The sequence below is a fragment of the Diabrotica virgifera genome, chromosome 3, assembly GCF_917563875.1.
Source record: "Diabrotica virgifera virgifera chromosome 3, PGI_DIABVI_V3a".
NCBI classification, from domain to species: Eukaryota; Metazoa; Arthropoda; class Insecta; order Coleoptera; family Chrysomelidae; genus Diabrotica; species Diabrotica virgifera.
In genome coordinates this window covers 237683813-237709124 of record NC_065445.1, presented here as the reverse complement: position 1 = coordinate 237709124, position 25312 = coordinate 237683813, and the positions used below count along the sequence as shown (strand labels likewise).

General features: G+C 32.1%; 1 protein-coding gene across 1 annotated transcript in view; it reads left to right on the top strand.

The window, feature by feature from the left end:
* Positions 1–2051: 2051 nt before the first annotated feature.
* The window catches only part of LOC126881617 (uncharacterized), a 43838-nt gene continuing 20577 nt past the window's right edge, over positions 2052–25312 (top strand). The window contains exons 1-3 of the mRNA XM_050645984.1: positions 2052–2160; positions 10124–10461; positions 10555–10746. Coding sequence (XP_050501941.1) covers positions 2108–2160; positions 10124–10461; positions 10555–10746 — 583 coding nt within the window. The 5' untranslated portion in view covers positions 2052–2107. The remainder of the gene's footprint in view (positions 2161–10123; positions 10462–10554; positions 10747–25312) is intronic.

Sequence of the window (25312 nt, the reverse complement as noted above, 5' to 3'; positions counted from 1 at the left end):
ACACATTCTTTTTTGATTTATTGCCAAACTCTTCTTGGATGCTTCCTTGCACAATTTTGCAAATTCTTCCTTCAAACTGTTTAGGTTTCTGCTAAACAAAGCTAAGTCAATAGTGTATAATAATAATAATTATTGTATCTTTTATTTCGATCGCTTTCGTTGTTCCTTCTATAGCAACTTTAATAGTGACGTTCATAGAGAATAGTCCTGTCGTACTCCAGTTGCTATTTCTATATTTTTGGAGATGTTGTCATCTTTTATTATTGAGGCCGTCGATCCTTCCATTATCATTTTCGTAAGCTTTATGAGTTTCCTTGCCTTTTTCATGTCTTCTATATTAGGTCCGGCCTTATTAAGCTGTCAAACGATTTCTGAAAAACGATGGTTTTTGTAAAAAACAAAATCATTCAAAGCGAAGTCAAACTCAGAAAACTACATTTTATAGCTCCCAAATCTCAAATTCAATATAATATGTATAGGTACATGCATCTGTATATAGAGAATCTTTGTCTCTCTAGGTTAGTGCCCTCTTAGGTTCAATGAATCTCTTTAACCCCTAGGTGCATGCTATACTATTTGATACTAATAATATATGAGGCCTACTGTTTCCCGAACAACTTCTTTATTAAATTTTTAGAGAATTACTGGTTCACTTTCCTTACGCACTCGATAAATTATACAAACTATTCCTAAATGGTCCTAAACGTTCTTCTCATAATTACAGTGTAAAGAAACTAATAGGCCTGGAGCCCGCGTACCAAAAAACTTACTTGTTTATGTAACAAGTCAGTAAAGTGACTCTATATCGAACGAATCTGATAATACGAGCAGAGGGAGCGAAGCGAGTAACAGACGAGTTCGATAAAGAGTCTTTACTGACGTGGTGCATACAAAATTTTATCGCCAATCATGAAAAACATTAACACTTACCTACCTACTTACAGTTTAAGTTTTTTTTTAATTTTAGACGAATTAAAAATTTCCTATGACAGTAATGACATATTACTGTTGCATGATGGCCGGTTTCGATGTTTAATCAATAGTTGTCAATATTGAATACCTAATTGCTAAATCTGTAAAGTTTTGATTTATTTTGATTTATTTTGTATGAATATAATTGCAAAATACTACAGAATTTTACTTTTTGACATAAATTTAATTAAAAATAATGTAAATTTTGTACAATATTTTTAATAATTAAAGTAAATAAATTTAAGTTCACTCAAATAAATAATCGATTATTGCCACCGACCACTTACATTCAGTCTCGGTTAATTTGATTAATAATCGCGGCAGGTAAAGTAAAATTCTTCTTTCAGTACAATAAAGTGTTACTTTACTGCCGGAAATTAGGTCAAATGAGTACAATAATGAATGACTTTAATGACGGTTGGCGATAAAAATTTATTAATAGCAAGCTGAAAATTTGGTACAAGCTTAACGGTGTCTAGTCGGACAAACTTTTATGTACGGGAACACTGGAACAGGGAAAGTTTTAATTGTGGAACGGGCTACAGGTTTCGACGGTCAGACTACGAAAACGTTCCATGTATTTTGTCGAACAGAACTTCCAATTGATTTGTTACCCTTTCATTAAACTCATGGAAATATTAGACTGCTATTTACCACCAATATAATTCCTGTCATTTGAAATGTTCTACGTGTCGGACTTATTAAAATGCTCAACATGTTTGTCGGACAAACATTTTTTCATATATTATATTATAAAGTATAATATTGAATAAACTTTAAAACAACCTGCTAGTTTTCACAATAATAAACTTGTCAGGATGACACGTTCCACAATTAAAATCTCGTTCCACAACTAAAACTTCCTCTGTTCCAGTGTTCCCGTACATCAAAGTTTGTCCGACTGGACACCGTTAAGCTATTAACAAATTTTCAGCTAGCTATTAATCAACTTTTTTTTGGTACGCGGGTCCAGGTCTATAACTTCCGTATTGGCCGTTTGTTTGTATTGCCCTGTTAATAGTGACTAAGGTGATTGCGTACTGTTTCGAAGGGGAAAACTTTTAAACTGAACACCCCTCTCTAAAAATGTCAGTTTTGAAAGATACTTGATAGCTTATTATCACTTTATTTTTAAATGAAAAAAGTTATACAGTCGAAACATTTTACAAAGAACTGTCCAGAGATAAGGTGAGTGGTGAATTATTTTACATATATTATACCTGTTTTTATTTTATCTTAAAGTGATAGCTTGATACAACATGTTTTTACTTTTTAATTTGAAGAATTTAAAAAATAATAAAAATTATAGATATAAACAATATAAATCACAAATTTCTTCTAATAATTTAGTAATTTTCTCTTGCTTGGCGTTTTTTTAAACACTCCTTCAACTCAGACTGATATACAGCAGTGGCATTAGAATTTTACCTCTTAAAAATAAGACTTCCTTCCATAGATGGATCAATTTTCATAAAAAAATAACAAAGTTCATTTGCCATTCTTAAACCTTTACTAAAATTTTTCAAATTAAATGTCACGTTTCCAGTGCTTGGTAAAGTCCCTTCTTTAATGGGTTGTGAATTTAACATTTCCTATAAGTCGGTTTCTACTCGCAATTTCGGCAATGTTTGTTAAAGTTTGAACTTGGACAGATTCTTCCCCATTTCCCGCCATGAGTCACAGTTTTTTCCAGCAGATGCTACAAGAATTGCATAATATGCAAGAACTGGTCTCTCTAATACAGAGATTGCCACAGCTTGCGGGCCACAATCAAGATGAAGTAGTCTACAGGGTGTTTCATTGGGAAATCTTGAATGGTGAATAGAGGTAAATGAGGCGATTCTAGACATACTAAATTTATTGCTCCACCGACTTTATAACCGAGTTACAGGGTGTTTTATCGATTTTGCCCATAACTTTAGAACCACGTTGTATATTTGGTACACATATGTCACATTTAGAACCCAAATCATCCAACTACTAATCACAAGAAAAATCCAGGTCCGGAGTAAACAAAATTATAAATCCATTGTGACCTTGAATCAACATCCTGTATATTGAAATTTTCAAAACCAGTTTGCACATTTGAAAAAAGCTTTAATGGAGCTTCCATTTTTTGCGCAGACAATTCAATGATTTTAATTGTGAAATTATGTCGAAATTTTTAAGAACTCGAACTTTCAAAAGAAAAATTTCGATATAATTTCAAAATTAATGTCATTAAATTATCTGCGCAAAAAATTGAAGCGGGCAATTAAACTTAGCTTTTTGTGCTCTTTACAAATGTGCAGACGAATTTTGAAAATTTTAATAATACAGGGTGTTGTTCAAGGTCACAATTATTTTAAATATTTTTTTGTTAATCCGACCAGAATTTTTCTTGTGATTACTAAACGGGTCGTTGCAATGTAGTAAATAAGTATTGATTATTTTTAAAATGAGTATTTGTTCATTAACTTTAATAATTTATTATTAAAAGTTAATAATACCTTGCTTTTTAATCAGAGTTCTTAAAAATTTTAATATAATTTAAAATTAAAGTAATTAAATTGTCTGCCTTACGCCAATACAAGTCTCAAACACATCGCCACACTATCAAATAATTTGAAAAACACGTCAAATTTGACAAATAATTTGATCACAGGGCCCTTTAGTTAGTCTTCGGGCCGCATAAAAACTCTAGAGGGCCGCATGCGGCCCGCGGGCCGCAGGTTGAGTATCACTGCTCTAATATCTCTTTGTGTGGGCCCCCGTATTATAAACATAACGACAACTAATAACAGTATCATACTAAAATACTAATACATAGATTTTTTGGGAATAGACATGAAAACCTATTATACATGTATCTTAATTCGACAAACACGCTCGGACAGGTCGATTTTTAAAATAATCATAGTATATTATAGCATCAAAGTTTCGAACTGTACGCGATCCCTCTTCAGGCAACAGTCATACTTTTGATTTTTTTAAATGGGAAAGTGCATCGTGTGACAGCGCATTTAACACTTTTGAAATACTGATTACAAAAATGTATAATACTTGGCCAAAATTTCGGTCAACTGCTTTTTAAATGCATTCATTTTTTTCGAATACTAAGAAAACTAATGAGTATTTTAAAAAAAATTAAACGCGGAATGAAAGATTACATTATTTCCGAGTGTCGACAGTCCCTTAGAATAAACAAAAAGTTTCTTTTGAGTGATTTGAAATTAAAAATCACCCCCTCTGTGGCTCAGTGGTAAGAACGCCTACCTTTGGATCGAAAGGTCTGAATTGTCGTGAGTTCGAATCTCACTAGGGTCAGGAATTTTTCATTTATTATAAATTAATAAATGAAAATAGTTTCTGTCCTTGTGGGATCGGTACTCACCGGAGGGACCGCAGACGTTCGGATACAATTAGCGCCTCTTTGCAAAGACAATGACGTCGACTTTGCAAAGTAACAAGACACTTACTCAACACACACACTACACACACCACACTCCCCTGAGTTAGTGATAAGTTATAGTCTAAGAAATCATTATGAAATCGACTGGCCAGTTGGTTGTGAAAACAAGTGCCAATAAAACACAAACACACACACATAGAAATTAAAAATCATACTAAATTTTCTTTAGTTTTCACCCCTGTAACTTATTAAAATCAACAATATAGAAGTTTTTAGGGACTTACGTCCCTCGATAATAATGTAATAATTTATTCTGCTTTTAAATTTTTCAAAAATTCCTATTAGTTTTCTCAGGATTAAAAAAAATAATGCATTTAAAAATAGAATAGAATAGAATAGAAATATGCTTTATTGTCATGAAAAATTGTACAATTTTATCGACAAAGCTTATAAAAAGTCAAGACAACAAAACAATAACAATCCAATTTACTAAAATTACATAAATCGTCAATATATTTACAATAATAACAATAATAATGAAGTTAAACAGAAGTAGTCAATTGCAAAATTTAAGTAAATTGCAAATGCATAGTCTACCTAGTAATTAATAAGTTTAAAAGTTAAGCTGCTGCATATGACACCCAAATATAGACAAAAAAAATGATAATAAAAATACTACTTGTGCAAAGGGTATTGTAATTTCTTAGTTATTGATTAAGAAAATCTTCTACTGAATAATATGGTCTTTCAGATAGGTAGGCTTTTGTCAGTTTACGGAATTTGGGGAAAGATGCTGCAGATTTAAGTTGTAGAGGGAGATGGTTGTAAAGTTTTTTTGCGGAATATAATATAGATTTCTTTACTAACTCAGAGGACGGGGTCGGCATATAGACGTCAAACGTAGAATTTCTCGTGAAGTAGTCATGATTAGGTCTTGGTGGAAAGACATGTAGATGTTTACGAATTAAGCAAACAGTTTCTAAAATATACAAAGATGGAAGGGTTAAAATTCTGTGATCTTTGAAGTAACTTCTGCAATGTGTTGTTCTTCTGAGGCCAAACAGATGTCTAATTGCTCTTTTTTGTAATTTAAAAATAACATCGAATTGGGCAGCTGTACCAGAACCCCAAAAAGGAAGACCATAACGAAGATGTGACTCGAACAAAGAAAAATATGTTATTTTGGAAGATGCTAAATTGAGTTCATTCGAAACAGATCTTATAGCATAGCAAGCTGAGGATAGTTTTTTCCTTAACAAATCGATATGGTGGGACCATTTAAGGTTGCTGTCTAAAAAAATACCAAGAAATTTCACAGAATCAACGGTACTGATCTGGCTGTTATTAAGAGGTAAGGGTTGAAGGACTCCTTTATAAGACAATGCTACTGTTTTATCTACGTTAAACGAGAGTAAATTAGAGTCAGACCAGGTTTTTATTGTAAGTAGATCAGAAGTTATAGTAGCATGAAGAGTTGCAATATTTGAGTTGCTCCAAGTGATACTGGTATCATCAGCAAAAAGAAAGATTTTTCCATCGATTTTTAAACTAGTGATGTCATTAATAAAGATAAGGAAAAGTAGAGGACCCAATACTGAACCTTGAGGTACCCCACATACAATGTTTTTGAGACTAGAGTCTGTATCATTTGCTCTAACCAGTTGTTTCCTATCATCCAAGTAAGATTGGAACCAATCTAAAGAAATACCTCGAATTCCGTAGAAATTTAGTTTTCTTATCAAAATGTTATGATTTACACAATCAAAAGCTTTGGCGTAGTCACAAAAAACGGTGGCAGTGTGAAGATTATTGTTCAGTGCTTGATAAACCTCATGTAGTACAGAAAAGATGGCATCAGTGGTGCATTTATTATTTAAAAAGCCGAACTGATTTTGTGATAAAATGTTGTTTTCAACTAGAAAGGACATAAGTCGGGCTTTTATGAGTCTCTCAATAATTTTGGAGAGTACCGGTAGTAGTGCAATAGGTCTATAATTGCAGGTATTAGATATTTCACCACCCTTATGAAGAGGAATAATGATGGCTGTCTTCAGGCACTCTGGAAATTTACCTTTCTCAAAGGAATCATTAATTAGTGAGATGAGGACTTCTAACACATTTTCTGGGAGATTAGAAAAAATTTTTATCGATAGACCATCAGTACTACAGGAGGATTTGCTTTTGATACTATTGATTGTTTGGATCAGTTCAGATTTATCGACTGGTTTTATAAAGAATGAATTCGAGACCTTTCCTGAATTAGGGAGATAAGCAATGGGATCTTGTTGTGGCAAAATAGTTGATGTAATATTTTTACTCACATTAACAAAGTATTCATTTAGATTTTCAGGGTCTGGAAGGGAAATTGTTTTAGAAGTGTGGGTTTTATTTCGAAGATCGTTTATTATGGACCAAGTTTCTTTTGCAACACTTTTTGAGCTTCCCAAACGGTTATGGTAGTAGTCTTTTTTAGCTGATTTTATAAGTTTAAGATAGGTTGCCCTGTACTTGGTGATATATTCAGTGATAGAAACGTTGGTAGTAAATTTCCTGATATAGAGAAGAGATATTCGGATACCTTTAGTAGTCCAGGGTTTGCGATGTTTTGGCTTAATTGCAATTAAAGGAAATGCTTTATTGAAGATACGGACAAGCTTATCCAAAAAAGCACTGAAATTATTATCCACGTCCATAGCAGGAAAGCGCCACTCAGAGGTTAAGCATAAATTTTGGAAATTACGAAAGTTCCGGGTGGAAAAAATCCTGCCTAAACGTCGGGTTTTCGAGGAGGGTTTGCTCAAGATATTAAACTTCGTATAAACTGCTTCATGATCAGATAGTCCAGCATTAATAATTGTAGAGTGGACATCAAGGGGTGAAAAATCTGAGACAGTATAATCAATTATGGTAGATGAAGTTTTTGTAATCCTTGTAGGAGAATCAACGTGCATTGTTAGACCATACGATTCAAATATGTTGACCAAGGATATTTGTGTAGCACTAGCAGCAGCATAATCAATGTTAAAGTCCCCGCATAAAATTTTTCTACTTTCATGGGGCAGGTCATCCAACAAAAAAGCATTGGAGCGAAATTTTGAGCAAATATTATGCATTTTTGTAATCAGTATTTCAAAAGATTTTAAAAGAGGTGTCACATGATGTACCTACTTTCCCATTTAAAAAAATCAAAGTTATGACTGTCACCTGAAGAGGGATCGCGTAAAGTTCGAAACATTGATGCTATAATATATTATGATTATTTTAAAAATCGACCTGTCCGGCCGTTTTGATGATGTGCTAAAAATAAATATTAAGTTAAGTTGGGGGGATACATTGAAAACATTGACTTCAAAACTTTTTTTGCTATAAGTTATTTTTTCGTCTCAGCTGAGCTCATCGTAAAATTTTTTATATGTTTTATCCGTTTATTTTTAAATTTTGGTGTAATACCCCATTATTCTGCTATTCCTCTGCTTTTGCTAAAGTTTCGGAACAACGATTTCTCATTTCTCGAGGATTATCAGGAGGTTTTTGAAAAAGTTGAAGGGCGACCGTTAACTCCGCCATTTCAGATTGCAAAAGTCTTGATGTTAGATTAATAAAGTTAAGTATTTTAGATTGAATAGTAATGTTAACAACAAATTTAAAATTATTCTTATATGCTCTAATAATGCATTAGCTTCTAATTTTTCACCGTTTTTTAGATAGCAATGAAATTTTCGTTAAAGATTTCATCATGTCTGGATGATCACCGGGTTTCACCTTTTGAGTGTTGGGACACGCGATGAATCCAAAGTCATAATAGTACATAGTACATACCATCTTTTAATACTTGCACTAAAAAAAACAACTCCTGTACACTATCAAAGGTATCATTCAACACTAGGTTCAGATTATGGGATGCACAATGAACATAGGAAGCTGTTTTTTCAATGTCAGTTATGCACCTTTGTATGCCTGAATATACACCACTCAAAACGTCCCATCATAACCCTTTCCTCTGCAGTTGTGTACGGAAAGGTGCTTTGATTGTATAAATTTTAAAATTTAATTTACAAAACTTTCTGCAATTTGGTCTAATATGCGAATAAATCCCAAAACACTTTCAACAACTTCTGCTTTGGAAGGTAAATTATTATTTTCATCGCAACTTATTTTTACATACCGGAAAATAAACCTCAGCTGATCGTGTTTTGAAATATCTTGAGTGGTATCAAGAATTATTGAATAAAAACAACAAAATATGTTTTGGTTTCCAATTTAAAGAAAGTAGAAGTATTAAGCTTGAAGGCTTTAAGGGGCCCCTCCTAACGTCGGGCCCCCCGTCTTGCGGGCCCTGCGGGTCTGTCAGCTACGCCACTGTCTTTGATTCATATCAAGATTTTGTATATTTGACATTTGGTTTGTTTGGTAATACATATTAACAGATCTTAAATAATTAATTAGTCCATGATATGTATTCTTCGCTGTATCTGTATTCTTCTGTATCCCTCTTTTAAACCTCGCTGACACTGTTTTCTGTGATGATTAGTGAAACTCAGTTTCATTTATCTTTAGGCTACTTCCTGGTGCTGGTCTTATTTAGTTAATTAGCTACTTCCATAGTTCATTCTCTCAGCTCAGCTTGGCAATGGTTTAGAAATAAAAATACAACACAAATACACCACAAAAGAAACAAATAATATGAAAAATTTGCCGCAGACATCAAGTGCATACGTCGCAACTGCTGAAAAAATGAGACAAATAACAAAACTAATTGCGGAACAACAAAATACTCCAGGCACAACCCAAAATAATAGCTTTATAGAATGCCTAAAACATGTAATAGAATAGCAACAATCTACAATAAACCAACTAGCCCAGGAAATCAAAGAACTCAGGAAGAAGTAAAACACGCTATTATAATAAGCGTCATGGCCAAGCTACTCATATGTTGGACCATGGAATGCAAACGGTATTAAGAATCGATAACAAGAAATAGAAGTATTTTTAAATAGCAATAAAATTGACATATTTTTAGTCTCTGATACACACCTTACCTCAACAACAATCTCAGAATCCCCCAAATGTTAACGTGTACAACGGAATTCATCCAAATGTAGACATATTAGTTGGAGCATGGAGGGCATTGGTAATTCGAAAGGGAATAAAACTATACCTCCTTCATAAAATAGAAAAATATGACATGCAAGTAATCAGTGTAGCAATAGAATATTCGAGTTGACCGATAACAATAACAACGATTTATTGTCCACCAAATTATCAAGTCAACAAAAATTTGTTTTGGAATTGTTTGGAAATAATAACATATTCGTAGCAGGAGGTGACTATAACGATAACCACACCATGGTGAGAATGCAGCCCTACAGCGCCAGAAACAAAAAAAAACGTATGAAGTTATTTAAACATTTAATCTTGCATCTCTTCTCTTAGTATCTAGAACCCCAAAGATAAATACCTACATAGGTTGTTTGGATTTATCTATAACCGATACGAATTTATATTAAGTTGCAGGGCCAAAAACCCGCGGATATTCAACAGGTTCTTTCAACACCGATAATGCAACTGGTAGAGTTCTGTTGCTTATCAGCACCTATAAACTAGAACTCAATACATTTTAGTTTTTATTATGGTTCATCCAGTGATCTGATTTACTGATTAATTTATAATCTAAAATTTAAAATTTAAATATCAATGTAACGAACCTTTTAGTGTTTTTCTACTTTTATAATATTTATTTGTATTTTGTGCATTATACAGAAAAGTTCCAGATGGTCCCAAACAGCTCCTCTTTAACAACTGGGCTACAAGAAATGACTCCTCCAAAGTTGCAGCCCTCCTTCATCCAGATGACTACCTTGAAAAACCTCGAAGATATCTTAAAGATGTGCCGCATAAGGCAAATAGAAAGGCAGATAAAGAAACAGGAGTATACAGAAAATGCTGCATGGGTACAAACACATGTTACTGTAGAGAAGAATCGATAAAACCTTCGCTATTAAGAAGACCTAACAAATGTTTGTCTTTGGAAGCATTCGAAGAAAGGTTCAAAGAAAAATTGCCAATAGGGAGAAATTCTTTACATTGCTTTTGTAAAGGTAATACATTTTTTTCTATTCTCGTATACTAGTATGATATCCATACCATAATATTCTCTTTTAACTAATGGTTCGTAAAAAATAATGCTTTAGCTGGTTCTGCATCTGCCGAAAACATAAATCTATCTGACCATGAAATTCTGCAAAAATATCAGGAAGAACTGGAATGTCTAAACAAAAATCTTCAAATTACGGATCAAAGAAAGGACTATGAAATATTTCGAGATAACGAACATTTACAGTACTTGAAAAACATTGGCCAATACAAAAATTCAACATTAATGAGTAAGTATGATATAGTTCTTCCATTATGTCTTTGCACATGCATCGAATTATTCACAAATAACTTAACCACTTGTCCATAGAAACCTTAAACAAGGATAAATAATACGGCATGTCTTTGGTACCTTGTTTACTATGAATTTTGGCGTTAATCATTTTCAGTGACAGTGGCATTATAGTCCAGGGCGCATCTGTTTTGAGATGGACGTTGAGAGGTGACTCAAATTTTTTTGCAGAAATTGTTTGAAAATAGCTCAAATAATAATATTTGAGTTATCCTCCCACTCAAAATGGTCCGGAACATTGTTTAAATAATCAAAATGTCAAAATATGAAGGAAAAATTCGATTTTTTTATTGGTTTTTTGATTATAACTTTAAAATTATTCATTTTTGAGAAAAGTTTTACTGACATAAAAGTTGCATAATTAAACTTCCTACTATATAGAATTGGTTAAAAATTTTAAAAAATACTCACCCTTGTTGCAAAATAGCAATAATTGCGAAATAAACCATACAAAAACAAGTATTGGCATTTTACGTTTTTCAACCATTTATTCTGCACTTAGGACCTTCATATTTTACCCAGAAAAACTTTATGATATAGTAAAACAACACTGTATATTTTATTAAGATCGGTTTAATAGATTTTGCAAAAAAATTCATTTTTTTAATGTTGCAGGACTGAAAATAAAGCAGATAGCAAGTTGAATTTTTTTTTGCGTATAGAAGTGTACTGTACCTTTGATTTGAAATTTCCAAAATTAAAATCGATTAACTACCACGGCGCGGCGTCAGGAAATTTTTTAAATAAACATTAAATTTTGGTGCTACGCGCAGGACAGCGGTATTCGATTCACACAAGTTGATTTCCACCAAAATTTCTTCCAATCTTTATCTAATATATTATTTTCTTACTCTATATTTTGTTGTATTTTAATATTTTAATTCCACAAAAATCAAACTAATTTTATTATTGTTTGTGAAATATTGTTTAAACAATTGCATATGTTTTAAAATAATAAAATTTTATTCTCTAAGTTAAAATATATGAACAAAGAAAGTTTTTGCTAAAAAAAGTGTTATTTCAAATGATAGAGTATGTGTTTTTATATATAAATAAATAAATTAATAATAAATAAATGTGTAATAATAAAAATTAAAATGTATCAATCATTATCCAAGTCATTGGAATGCCCAATCAGAGCAAACTATCCGCTGTCCTGCGCGTAGCACCAATAATTAATGTCTATGTAAAAACATTCCTGACGCCGTGGTAGTTAATCGATTTTAATTTTGCCAATTGAAAATGAAAGGTACAATAAACTTCTATGAGCAAAAAAAAATTCAACTTGCTATCTGCTTTATTTTCAGTCCTGTAACATTTTGAAAAAAATAAATTTTTTTTGCGAAAGCTGTTTAACCGATCTTAATGAAATTTACAGTATTGTTTTACTGTATCATAAAGTTTTTCCTGGGTGAAATATGACGGGCCCTAAGTGTAGCATAAATGGTTGAAAAACGTAAAATGCGAATACTTGGTTTTGTACGTTTTTTTCGCAATTATTGCTATTTTGCAACAAGGGTGACTGTTTTTTAAATTTTTAACCATTTTTTTTTAATTACGCAATTTTAATTACGCAACTTTTATGTCAGTACAGCTTTTCTCGGAAATGAATACTTTTAAAGTTATAATCAAAAAACGAAGAAAAAATCGAATTTTTCCTTCATTTTTTGACATTTTGATTATTTAAACAATGTTCCGGACCTTTTTGAGAGGGAGGATTAACTCAAATATTATTATCTGAGCCATTTTCAAGCAATTTCTGCAAAAAAAATTAAGTCGCCTCTCAACGTCCAAATGTACTAATATTTTTACAGATGCGGCCTGGTCTATTAGCGCATTTGTCATGTTAATTGGAATTTATAAGATATATTTTGTTTATTTTATAAAGTTATATCGTGTTAAATATATTAAAACATAGTTGAATATATATGAACAATATTGACAATATAGCTTCTAGCTATAATATCGATGTTATCTGCAAAAACTAGTACTATAGTCGGTTCGCTAAGCTCAGACACCACTGGCTAGTGATTTTAGTAAGCAATTTTGCCAATTTAGTAAAATTGGCAAAAAAAATAATTACTAAATAGTTAATAACTACCAAATAGTTAATAATTTTTCAATTTTGGCAAAATTGGCCAAAAACAAAACAAAAATATCTACTAAGATCACTAGCCAGTTGTGTCTGAGTTTAGCGAACAGACTATATTTATATAATTTAATTATTTTTGTCCCTATAGTGCTGAATTCTGAATCTCCGATTATTTTATCTAATGATATTGTGTTAAATAGAATACAGGATAAAACACGTTTTTATCGTAGGTAGACATTTTATAACACAAATTGTATGTATGTATATATGAACAATATAGCTTCTAGCTATAATATCGATGTTATCTGCAAAAACTAGTACTATTTGTATAATTTAATTATTATTGTCCCTATAGTGCTGAATTCTCAATCTCCGATTATCTTCTCTAATGATATGTTAAATAGAATAAAGGATAAAACACGTTTTTATCGTAGGTAGACCTTTTATATCACAAATTGTATATATTAGTTTAAATGTTTGTAGATATACATATTATTTAGAAATATGTATAAAATTCTTCCGAAGTTTCTTGGGCTTATGTTCATAAAAAATATTGTCTATGTATTATGACATTTTTATTCACTTCTTTCAACGTTTCGGCAGAATATTCATGACTTTTTCAAGAAATATTGTTGACTAAAAAATAATTTATCAAAAAATATAATACAATTTAAAAAAAACTTTGACTTACCAAGCAGGCAAAAGTTGATTGCGAACAAATACACAAATAAGCTTCATAACTAAAACAGTGGCAAGAACATAGGACAGGCCCACTAAATTAAAACGTTTAAACTATATTTCAAAATTAGTATGGTGTTTGGTTTATCATTTAAACAATCAATTGTTTCCATATCGTAGGCGTTCTGAAATTATTCTTTTGTGTATTTTAGATTAAATTGACATATACTTTGTTTAAATTTTTGACATCGTTTTTATCATTTATTACATTATTATTAATTTTTTAATTTCTATAGACTCTAAGAGCTTCCCTTTTTTCTGGTATATTCACTTTTTGCGATTTTAGTTTTTTTAAAATCAAATTTATTATTCTTTTCGTTTTCATGTTTTGTGAGGGCTTTTAAGTTTTATTGCCACATTTGTGACAACGTATTCTTGAGTTAAGGTTAAGTAGTTGATTGGTTTGTTCAATATATACACCATCGCAATTCGAGCAGGGAATTTCATATGTGATTTATTTAATCCATTTTTAATCCAAAATTTTCAATGTGTTTTAAATGTATTAATTTTTTTCGAATCCTGAGAAAACTAATACTTAAGTATTTAAAAAAAAATTAAACGCAGAATGAAAGACTACTTTATTACCGAGGGCCGAAAGTCCCTTAGAATAAATAAAAAGTTTCTTTTGAATGAAATATTTGCAACTAAAATTCAAACTAAATTTTCTCTTTTATTTTCACCCCTGTAACTTATTAAAATAACCATTATAGAAGTTTAAAAACTCTAGAAGTCCCTAAAAACTTCAGGGACTTTTGGCCCTCGGTAATAATGTAGTCTTTCATTCTGCGTTTAAATTTTTCAAAAATATTAATTAGTTCTCTCAGGATACGAAAAAAATGAATACATTTAAAACATATTGAAAATTTTGACATGCGTCCAAATTTTTTATTTTGCTCCGTTCATGCGTACCTATTGGCAAATCCTATATTATTAAATTATTTTTCCTCTTTCTTTGTGATTATACGTAAATATATGTAAGTAGTAACTGTACTTGACATATAATAATTTATGTCCGTACTTTCCTCAGATTCTCTTTATAGGGGAGTATATTAAAGGTAACAACATCAGCAGCAAGAGGTAATTTGAGTTTATGAGAAATTAAACTGTTCTAACTGGAATGTTTTATTGACAGTAAAATAGCTTTTAGTCGAGTGCAGTAACGATGTTTACGTTCTACTACTAAAATCAAATCATGTACGTAATAACTTTATAAGTACCTCTAACCAAGTAAATCGAATATCGTTTGGAATTACCGATAGACTTTCGGAAGTAAGATAAACGTGATATATGCAAATTACGAAATATAAGAAAGAAATTTTATTTTTGGAGTCGTATAATTTTGTGACGTTATAGTAAATTCTTTAACGGTAAAATATTGCAAAACCTCTAAATTTTAAAGAACCGCTTGGATTGACATGAAATTTGGCATACACATAGCTAACAAGTCAAAGAAAAAAAGTGATATTGTGCCGATATGTGTTTTTGCCCCGGGGGTGGTTTTCACCCCTTCTTGGGGGTGAAAGAATATTTGTCCAAAGTAAGTCCGGAAATGGACAAACTGACTAATTTTAAGTAACTTTTGTTCTATAGAGTTTTTTCACTAAGTCAATACTTTTCGAGTTATTGGCCAGTAGATATCTTCATTTTTTCAACAAAATAACCACGCTTTTAGACGGTTTTTCGCAAATAACACAAATAGTAAGTATTTTATCGAAAAACATTCTTAGCAAAAATATAGCCTGTAAAATTTTTTGAAAAATTGTGTATATATTACGTCTCTATACCTAGTAAAAGCAGAGTTATAGCTAATTAAAAATAGGTTCATATTCGTCAAATTCCAAATGGAATACGTTAACGTGAAATAACCAAAAATAAAGCACATTTCGGGGAAAACTCATTACAACTTATTTAAAGTGTTTAAAAAAAGCTTCATTTTTGTTTCATAAAAAAAATTTCTAGCATCAAAAATAAACAAGTTACGCTCAAAATAAAAATAGTCCCTTTTTTTTTGGTAAAAATATTCGGGAAAATCACCCCTAATTAGTATCTCAAATGAACTTAGTCGTTACGACTTCACAAGTTTCTTGACTCATGCATGTATTGTATATATGATCTGTAAGTTTCATCGGTTCAAAGTCCTTATTTTTGAAAGGGCTGTAGTTAAAAGGGGTTGAACGAGTCACTGATCACGAATGTATGCAAATTTTGAAACACCGAATCTTAATCAATTTTTGTCTAACAGAAAAACAAAAAAATACATGATATTCAGAAAAGAAATGCTGACTTTTTTGTTTGTCGTGATTTTTGGTATCTCTAATAATTTTTAAGTTATTTTGAAAAATCGCATATTTTTCAAAATTAAAATTTTTAAAAATTTTATTTTAAAACCAAATTTTTTCAAAAATAAGCACTTTGAATCGATGAAACTTACAGATCATATAAATACAACATAAGTAAAATAATTTGTGGAGCGGTAACGATTAATTTCATTTCAGTTGATAATTAGGGGGTGGTCTTACCGATTTTTTTTTGCCAAAACAAAAGGGACCAACTTTATTTTGAGCGTAACTTGCTTAGATTGAATGCTAGAAACTTTTTATAAAAACAAAAATAAAGCTTTTTTAAACATTTTAAAAAAGTTATAGTGCGTTTTCCCCAAAAGTGTTTTCCCTAATTTTTGGATATTTCACTTCGAAATATTCTATTTGAAATTCGGTGAATATGAATCTATTTTTCATTGGCTATAACTCTGGTTCTACGAGGTCCAGAAGTCCAGAGACCTAACGCGTACGCCATTTTTTTTTATTTTTTTTTCAGGCTATATTTTTTCTAAGAACATTTTTTCGACAAAATCTTACTTTTTGAGTTATTTGCGAAAAACCGTCTAAAAATGTAGTTATTTTGTTGAAAAATGAACATAATATTCACTCGCAAATAACTCGAAAAGTGTTGACTTAGCGAAAAAGCTCTATAGAACAAAAGTTACTTAAAATTAGTCAGTTTATCCATTTCCGAACTTATTTTGGAGATATATTTTTTCACCCCAGGGCAAAAGCACACATCGGTACAATATCAGTTTTTTCTTTGACATGTAAGCTATACGTATGCCAAATTTCATGTCAATCCAAGCGGTTCTTTAAAATTTAGAGCAAAAACCGTTAAAGAATGGACTATTAAGACTATGTCAAAATAAATACAGCAATAAACAAAAATCATACATTTTGCAAAATACAATAATGGTTTGGATATTATTTTAGATAAGCGTATCTAATCTATTTTTTCTTTTTCTAAACTTCTTAATCTTCTTCCTACTTTAATAATAATAGGCTCATGTCTGTTTTACTTCGCTTGTTAAGTAAAACTTTCTGTTTTTGTATAACTGTTTTGGCCGTATCCTTATCCGCCATTGTTCCCGTTGTGTAAATCACCATTGGTTTTACCCTAGTACCAAGCGAAAATACAAAAGTCGACGTCAACGAAATAGCATTGGTCCATAAATATAAATACTTAGGGAATGAAATCCAAATTGGCAGGGACAATCAAACTACCGAATTACAAAGAAGGATCATCTTAGCATGGCCGGAAATGGAGCTCTACCAGAAATCTTCAAGAGCAACTTGCCAAATTATTTGAAAAATAAGACGTTCGACCAATGTGTGCTTCCAGTCGTGACTTACGGCGCCGAAGCATTATCGTTAACCCAGGCCACAGCAATCATTCTTACAGTGGCCCAAAGGACAATGGAGCAGTCACTACTTGGACTGCCTCTCAGAGACAGGGTTAGAAACGAGGAAATCAGAAGAAGGACAGGCGTCACACATGTCATAGTGCGAATAGCATGGCTGAAGTGGAATTGGGCGGGCCATGTAGCCAGAATGAAGGACGGCAGGTGGACCCAAAAAATGATAGTGTGGAGATTACAAGCAGACAGAAGAAGTAGAGGTAGACCACCTACATGATGGACAGACGACGTCAAAAGGGTTGCTGGGAATTGGTTGCAGGAAGCCAAAGACCGACAGAACTGGAAGAAATTAGGGGAGGCCTATGTTCAACTTTGAATGTAGAAGATTGGATGGTAATGATTGTGTTTTTTAGACATCCTGCTTTTTTTCATTCATTCATTCATTCTCTTTGCCTTATGCGGGGGAATCTACTGCATGCATCTCCGTCTATTTCTCCATTACTCTGTAATACCGATCCTAGGTACTTAAAACTATTGCTTTTTACAATCATTTCACCAACCAAAGATACCATTTTATTTGTAGTAACTCCATACTTTAAATGAACATTCCAAATACTCTGTTTTTGTCCTACTAAGTTTTAAACCTTTTTCCTCCAGAGCTTGTCTCCACTGTTCCAGTTTTTGTTCTAAGTCTCTTTCACTATTTCCCAGTGGCGTGCGGTGACTTTTTCGAAAGGGGAAGCGATTCAATAAGGATATAAAAATATTTTCTTAAGGGTCGAGGGTCGAGCAACTTTCCACCTGATAACACTCTGATGCGCAGGGGCTCTCTATCAGCAAAGTACTTAATTATGTGAGACGTCCTGTGTACAAGGACTCACACACTAAATCCGTGACGCGTGAATGCGTGAGGCACTCTATTCCCGCTATTTCTAGTGACTAGTGACCTATCATTGATCTGTATTGCTAGCTCGGGCCTTGAGTCTTCGCGCCGGGCTTGGTTTTCTAAAGAAGAATCCTATTTAAAAAAAAATATACTCCGAGGCATTTTCCACAACGCACAACTTTCACTAAAATGACACTTATTTATACTCGAGGTCTATTCTCCTATGAACTTCTGATAATTGTTGAATGCAGTCTTTTTTAATGGATAATAGGGCTAACTTTCAAAGTCTGTCTTCGCTTGTTGAATTTCTTTTAAACTCTTAATTTGAAACTTTTAATGCATCTTAATACTGCAAAACTTCGTTCAACTGATGCACTTGTGGCTGGGATAGTTAGTAGTACTAATTCACACAACTTGACCACTTCACACAGCGACTTGTTTAAACCAGTAGTTATAAAGAAATCCCAGATTTCTGGGTATTTCTTTATCATTAATGTCAGTTGTTTCATAAATGATACTTAACTGAGAATGCAAAGCTGGGATATCAAAAAATTTTCATTATTTAATCGTAATGACATAAATTCCTCTGTGGGAAATTTTGATGAATTATAAATAGAAATATTAAGATTATATATAATTCTACAAATTTTAAATCGTTAAAATTTTGAAAGCTAGAATTCATTTGTTGTAGAATATTATCAAAAGGTCTCTTTGTTTCCTCTGTTTTCTCTGTCTCTCTGTCTCCGAAATTATCAATCTTCATTATTTTTCTTTCATGTTCAAACCACATATGTTCAGTTTTATCCCAAATATTTTTAAACTGCTCTCGTTTTTTTAATTATCGTATTAATAAAGTCATCAATTTGTCTTATACAAAATGCAATACCATTTGATTTCTGTAAAATGTCAAATAAAAGATCAGTAAAAGCATTGATTAATAAACACATAGATACCTCACCTTAAGGTAAAACCGAATTCAGTGTTAAACTCCGCCCAATTACACCTCTTTGCCCCTCAAGTCTAAGTACTACCTGACTGGACGGTGGCCACATTTATTGAAATTTTTGCCAAGATTGAAAAATAAATTTGAGTTGCTTCGCTGGCGTAATAGACAACGATATAAGGGTAGTATTCAGCATTTTCACAAATAATTTTAACGCGCTTGTAATCTCTATTTTGGAATTTCTATTTTACTTCAGATAAAACGCTAAATATTGATTAATAAAAATAGTGAAGAGGTTTCCTAAAAATGATTTAATTATTAATACACTACAAAAAAACAACAAAATAGAAAATACATAATAAAATTAGTTGTGATAATTCACATGTAAATTATTTTTTGCAATTTGTAAAAGAAATTAATTTTCAGAACTAATGCGAAATAAAATATTTGAAGTTGATATACAGAATTTCTTTCCAGATCTAACCCATTCACTCAAGGTAAAATATTGCAAAACCTCCGAATTTTAAAAAATCCATTTTATTGGCATGAAATTTGGTATACACATAGCTAAAATATCAAAGAAAAAAGTGATATTGTGCCACTGTGTGCTTTTGCACTGGGGAGTATCACTCCTTCTCGGGAGTGAAAAAATATACGTTCAAGATAAGTCCAGAATTGGATAAACTGATTAATACTAACAACTTTTGGTCCATAGAGTTTTTTCAGTAAGTCAAATACTTTTCGAGTTATTTTCGGGTAAATATGATTTTCGCAAATTACTCAATAAGTAAGTATTTAATTGAAAAAAAAAGGTATATGTAGCAGAAATACCTATAGTTTTTAAAACAGTAAAAAAGTGGTATACGTATGAAGTCTGTAGATCCAGCAGAAACAGAGTAGTAGGTAATGAAAGTGGGTCCTTATTCGTCAAATTCCAAATCGAATATTTCAACGTGAAATAACCAAAAAATAAAGAACTTTTCGGGAAAAACTACAACTTTTTTTAGTGTTTAAAAAAAAGTTTATCTTTATTTTTGTTTAAATTTCTAGCATCGAAGTACCTAAGCAAGATATGGTCAAAATAAATTTGGCCCCTATTTTTATTTTTGGTACAAAAGTCGTGAAAATCACCCCCTAATTAGCATCCGAAATTAAATGAATCGAAACGGCCTTACAATTTACTTAACTTGTTTATTTTTTATATTGTCTGTAAGTTCCATCTAATCAAAGCGCCTATTTTTGAAAAAATTGGTTTTAAAGTAAAAAATCAATTTTTTGAATTTCTGAAAAAAGCATTTTTTAGACTATAAAGGGAGTTTTGCTTTTCTGAATATTTAAATTTTTTGTTTTTTTTAAGACAAAAATAGGTTAAAATATGGCTGTTAAAAATTTTCCAAAACTTACAGATCATATAAACACTACATACGTAAAGTAATTTATCAAGCGGTGACGATTAATTTAATTTTAGACGCTAATTAGGGGGTGATTTTTACGATCTTTTTTTACAAAAAAAGGAACCATTTTATTCTGACCGTAACTTACTTACTTTTGATGCTAGTAACTTAAAAAAGAAACAAAAATAAAGCTTTTTTTAAACATTTAAAAAAAATACTGAGTTTTCTCCAAAAGTGCTTAATTTTTTAATTATTCCACGTTTAAATATTCGATTTGGAATTTGACGAATTAGAACCCACTCTTCCTGAACTACAACTCTGTTTCTACTGGGCCTACAAACTTCATCGTTTATTATATATAACTTCATACCATTCTGCACTTTTTTATAAGATAGGTATATTTTTGTTAACAATATTTAATTTTTCGATCAAACACTTACCTACATTTTGAGTTATTTGCGAAAAACCGTGTAAAAAGTTTTTTTTGTTGAAAAGTGAATATGGTCACTTGCAAATTATTCGAAAATTCTTGACTTAGTGAAAAAAACTCTATAGAACAAAAGTTGCTAGGCGTTACTCATTTTAATACCGGACTTATTTTGAACGTATATAAATTAGGGGCAAAACCCGTGAGTAAATGGAATAATTACTCCTACATATTTTGTGATGGCTCAAAATGTCACATAAAAGTAACGTCATCGTTCAGAAAAAAGTTCAGTTATGTTATAAAACTAAACAATAATACTAGAATATGTACTAGGTATATTAGAGGTACTCAAATACCTGCATTTTTAATTTACCGGAAATAAAAATTAGCTATATATTTTTTTTGAGAGTACCTGACATTGTATTACAAAAAATTGACAATTTGTCTAGAAATGGTAAAATAGAAGTCAATTATATTCTGTACAAAATAAGAAATAGTAGAGAGGTGAAATGAAATCGATAGGATCTACTGTTCGATCGCATACTTTTTACATTTAACAGAACAGAGCTACTAGGTCTGGATCCCGCGTATGAAAAAAAAGTTGATTAATAGAAAGCTGAAAATTAATTAATAGCTTAAGGGTGTCTAGTCGGATAAACTTTGATATATGGGAACACTGGAACAGGGGCAGTTTTAATTGTGGAACAGGTTAAAAATTTGGATCGGTCAGACAACGAAAACGGCACATTTATTTTGTCCGACATAACAGACTTAAACTCTACGAACAGAGATTAAACTCCCATGCAAAAATCAGACTGCTATTTATCACCTGTCATAATTCCTGTCATTTGACAAATTCTACATGTTCCACTCATTAAAACGCCCATTTGGTGAAAATAGCAGTCTGATTTTTGCATGAGAGTTTAATCTCTGTTCGGAGAGTTTAAATCTGTTCTGTCGGACAAAATACATGTGCCGTTTTCGTGGTCTGACCGTTCCAAATTTTTAACCTGTTCCACAATTAAACTTCCCTTGTTCCAGTGTTTCCATATATCAAAGTTTGTCCAACTAGACACCCTTAAGCTATTAACAAATTTTCAGCTTGCTATTATCCAACTTTTTTTTCATATGTGGGATCCAGACCTATACGGCCGGTGAACGGCATGATCACTGGCATCATACGCCAGAGCACGCGGGTTCAAGCCCTGCAAACGACAATCAATTTTTCATTTCTAAAAATGATAAGAGCCGTTTCACCGTACCTCGGAGAGCACGTTAAGCCGTCGGTCCCCCTGGGCTAGTGTACATCGACAATAGTTACTTGAAAAAGGTTAAAGATGTAAAGTGCGCCGGAACAATCCGAAAGGATCTCTCCGGCAAAAATGCCCTACGACATTATTATTATTTCATTTAACAATTTCTGAGGACCTTTCTGATGGAATTACTTCAAAGAGGTTATTAAAAGCAGACAGTGATGTGTACCAAATACAATGGATTATATTTTTCTTTGACAAAACACCACAAGTTGTCAACGTTTAAATGAATAATATTGATAAAATGACAGGGAATTTCCAAAATATAAATAGCCGAGGACATCTAATTCTTTCATTTTGAGTTTTAAAATATGCAGGTTTTTATCAAGAATGTTTTTCCCTAAATTTTATAAAAAAAGTTTTCAATAATCGCTCACCCGCAAGAAAAGTAACACAACTCAATAAATGCATAATTCCAGATCTTGTTAAATTGACTATTTATTGTATTATATTCATGTTTGTTTAACTTTACTTTTATCGAAAATAAGTAATTTTCTGTTTTTTGTTTGCTTTCATTAATGTTATACCACTGACAAGTTTTTAAAAGTTTGATTTTCACCAAGAATTTTATATTTTTTCTTTTATGGTCTTTACAGTTTTCAAGCCAATTTTTAGTTAATAAAATATGCTTAGCCAAATAGGTTTCAATATTGTCAAAAACTGCATTACCTACTTTAAATGAATTAAAGACCCCGTGAAACTTTTTCTAACATTATTGTAGTAATAGTAACAAACAAATCTGATTATCTCTGAAGAGTCTTTATTCATGTGCACCATATTCTCTAAGAAGTAACATTAATTCGTATTTCTGTAATAGAGTTTTAGTGTCTTGCAAATCTTCATGGCATTTAATCCAATTCAAATTCTTTATCATCTTATAGTAAATATAACCAGTAACATGCACATGTAACAGCACACGTTTCTAAATTTGTGGTTGTTGTCTTAAATTCCGCTTTAACTTATCACAGCACAATACGCAGCTAATAGAAGGTAATACACCTATAGGGTAAGTTCGGCTCTGACGCCACTGTTAACTACTCGCAAGTCAGACAGCGACTGAGAAATCTCGATACGGTTTTCGAGTAGCGCCATCTAGTTGCCGATACGTCTTTCGGTTACCAGGAGGTGAGCTATCTATGGGTAAGTTTATAATCAATGGTAAAAGGAAATATCTCTGCAAAAAATTTAAATCGAAATATTCTTTAAGCGAATGTATGTAATACCTAAGGTCCCCGTTGCAGCAGTAACAGTCGGAGCATCTCACTTTTGGGAAGGCGATACGACGAGCGCTTCCATGGCATACCAAAATTCGCGCGACTAGTGGCTGCGGTCATTGAACCCTGACCAATTTTAAAAGGGACAACTGCATGACAAGCGGCAATTTTGAGATGCGCTTCTGCCAGGAGTGGACCAAATAGTTGAATTGTGTGCATATTGAGTTCGTTCGTATGCGATTAATTTTTAATATTTTTCAATGCCTTTTGGCTAGGTAATATGTAGATTATTTGGATTAGGGAAAAAATTTTATTATTAAATATTAATTAATAATATATTTTCTTATATCGACGAATAAATAGGGAAGCGGCGCTTCCCCCGCTTCCATGGACCGCACGCCTCTGCTATTTCCTATTAACACTAATCATCAGCATACATTAGGCACCATGGAATGCTACCCTGTAGTTTCGCTGTTATCTGGTCCAAAACTAATAAGAATAAATAAGGATTAAGCATCGAGCCTTTGTGCAATCCTACTTTTACCTGAAATTTATCAGTCTCTCTCACACCTGTCCTAGCACTAGTCGTTACTCCCTCATACATATCTCTCACAATCTTTACATATTCGCCAGGGACTCCTTTCTTATTGAGTGCCCACCACAGAATCTCTCGAGGAACTCTATTATATGCTTTCTCAAGATCAATGAATACCATATTATGAGCGTTGGTCTTTTTATTCCTGTATTTTTTCATCAGTTGCCTTACAATGAAAATTGCATCTGTTGTTGATCTGCCCTGCATAAAGCCGAATTAATTATCGGATATTTCGGTTTCTTCACGTATCCGTCTATCAATTACTCTCTCCCATATTTTGGTTAGCTAAGTAGTTTTATAGCCCTGTAGTTTGTACATTTTTGTATGTCTCCCTTGTTTTTGTAGACAGGTACTAAAATACTGCTTCTCCATTCATCTGGCATTTGTCAAACTTCCACAATTCTATTAAATAGACCTGCTAGCCAACTTATTCCTGTCTCTCCATACTTCCCCAGGAATATCATCTGGTCCGACTGCCTTTCCTTTCTTTATTTTTTGAAGCGCTTGAGCCACTTCCTCGTTTGTTATTCTGGTAACCATTGCTGTTACTGTCTCCGTTAACTCCACAGGCTGTCTGTAAAATTCTTCATTTAATAAACTGTCAAAATACTTTCTCCATCCCTTTTTGACATCCTTTTCGTGAATTAGTATTTTATTATTTTCATCTCGGATACATCTAATCTGATTAAAATCTCTTGCTTTCTTTGCCCTCTGCTTGGCCATTTTATATATCTTTGCTTGGCGTTCCCTGGCCCAGGTATCAAGTTGATCGTATAAGTTTAAATACGCTTCTGCTTTAGCTTTTGCTACTGTTACTTTCGCTTCCTTTTTGGCGACCATATAGTTTTGAAGATCTATGCCCGATCTGGTTTCTTGCCACTTTTTATATAATTTTCCCTTCACTTTTAATTTTCTTTGTACTTCATTTGACCTCCACCAAGTCTCTTTATCCTCAAACTTCTTTCCTGACGTTTGCCTTCTTTGCTTCTTTCTGTTTGCCTTATGTACTAGTTTTTGTACTTATTTCTCCACCTTTCCTATGGAGAATTTGATAGCGTTAACTATTCCGTAACTATCACTTGTTCTATTATTATGTTATTTACAACCAGTTTACATATTATTGGTTCCGCTGATATCACTCTCGATATAATTTACTTTTTTAAAATCATCATATTATATTATGAGCGCCGTATCTTCGAACTGGTTAATTAATCTTTGTA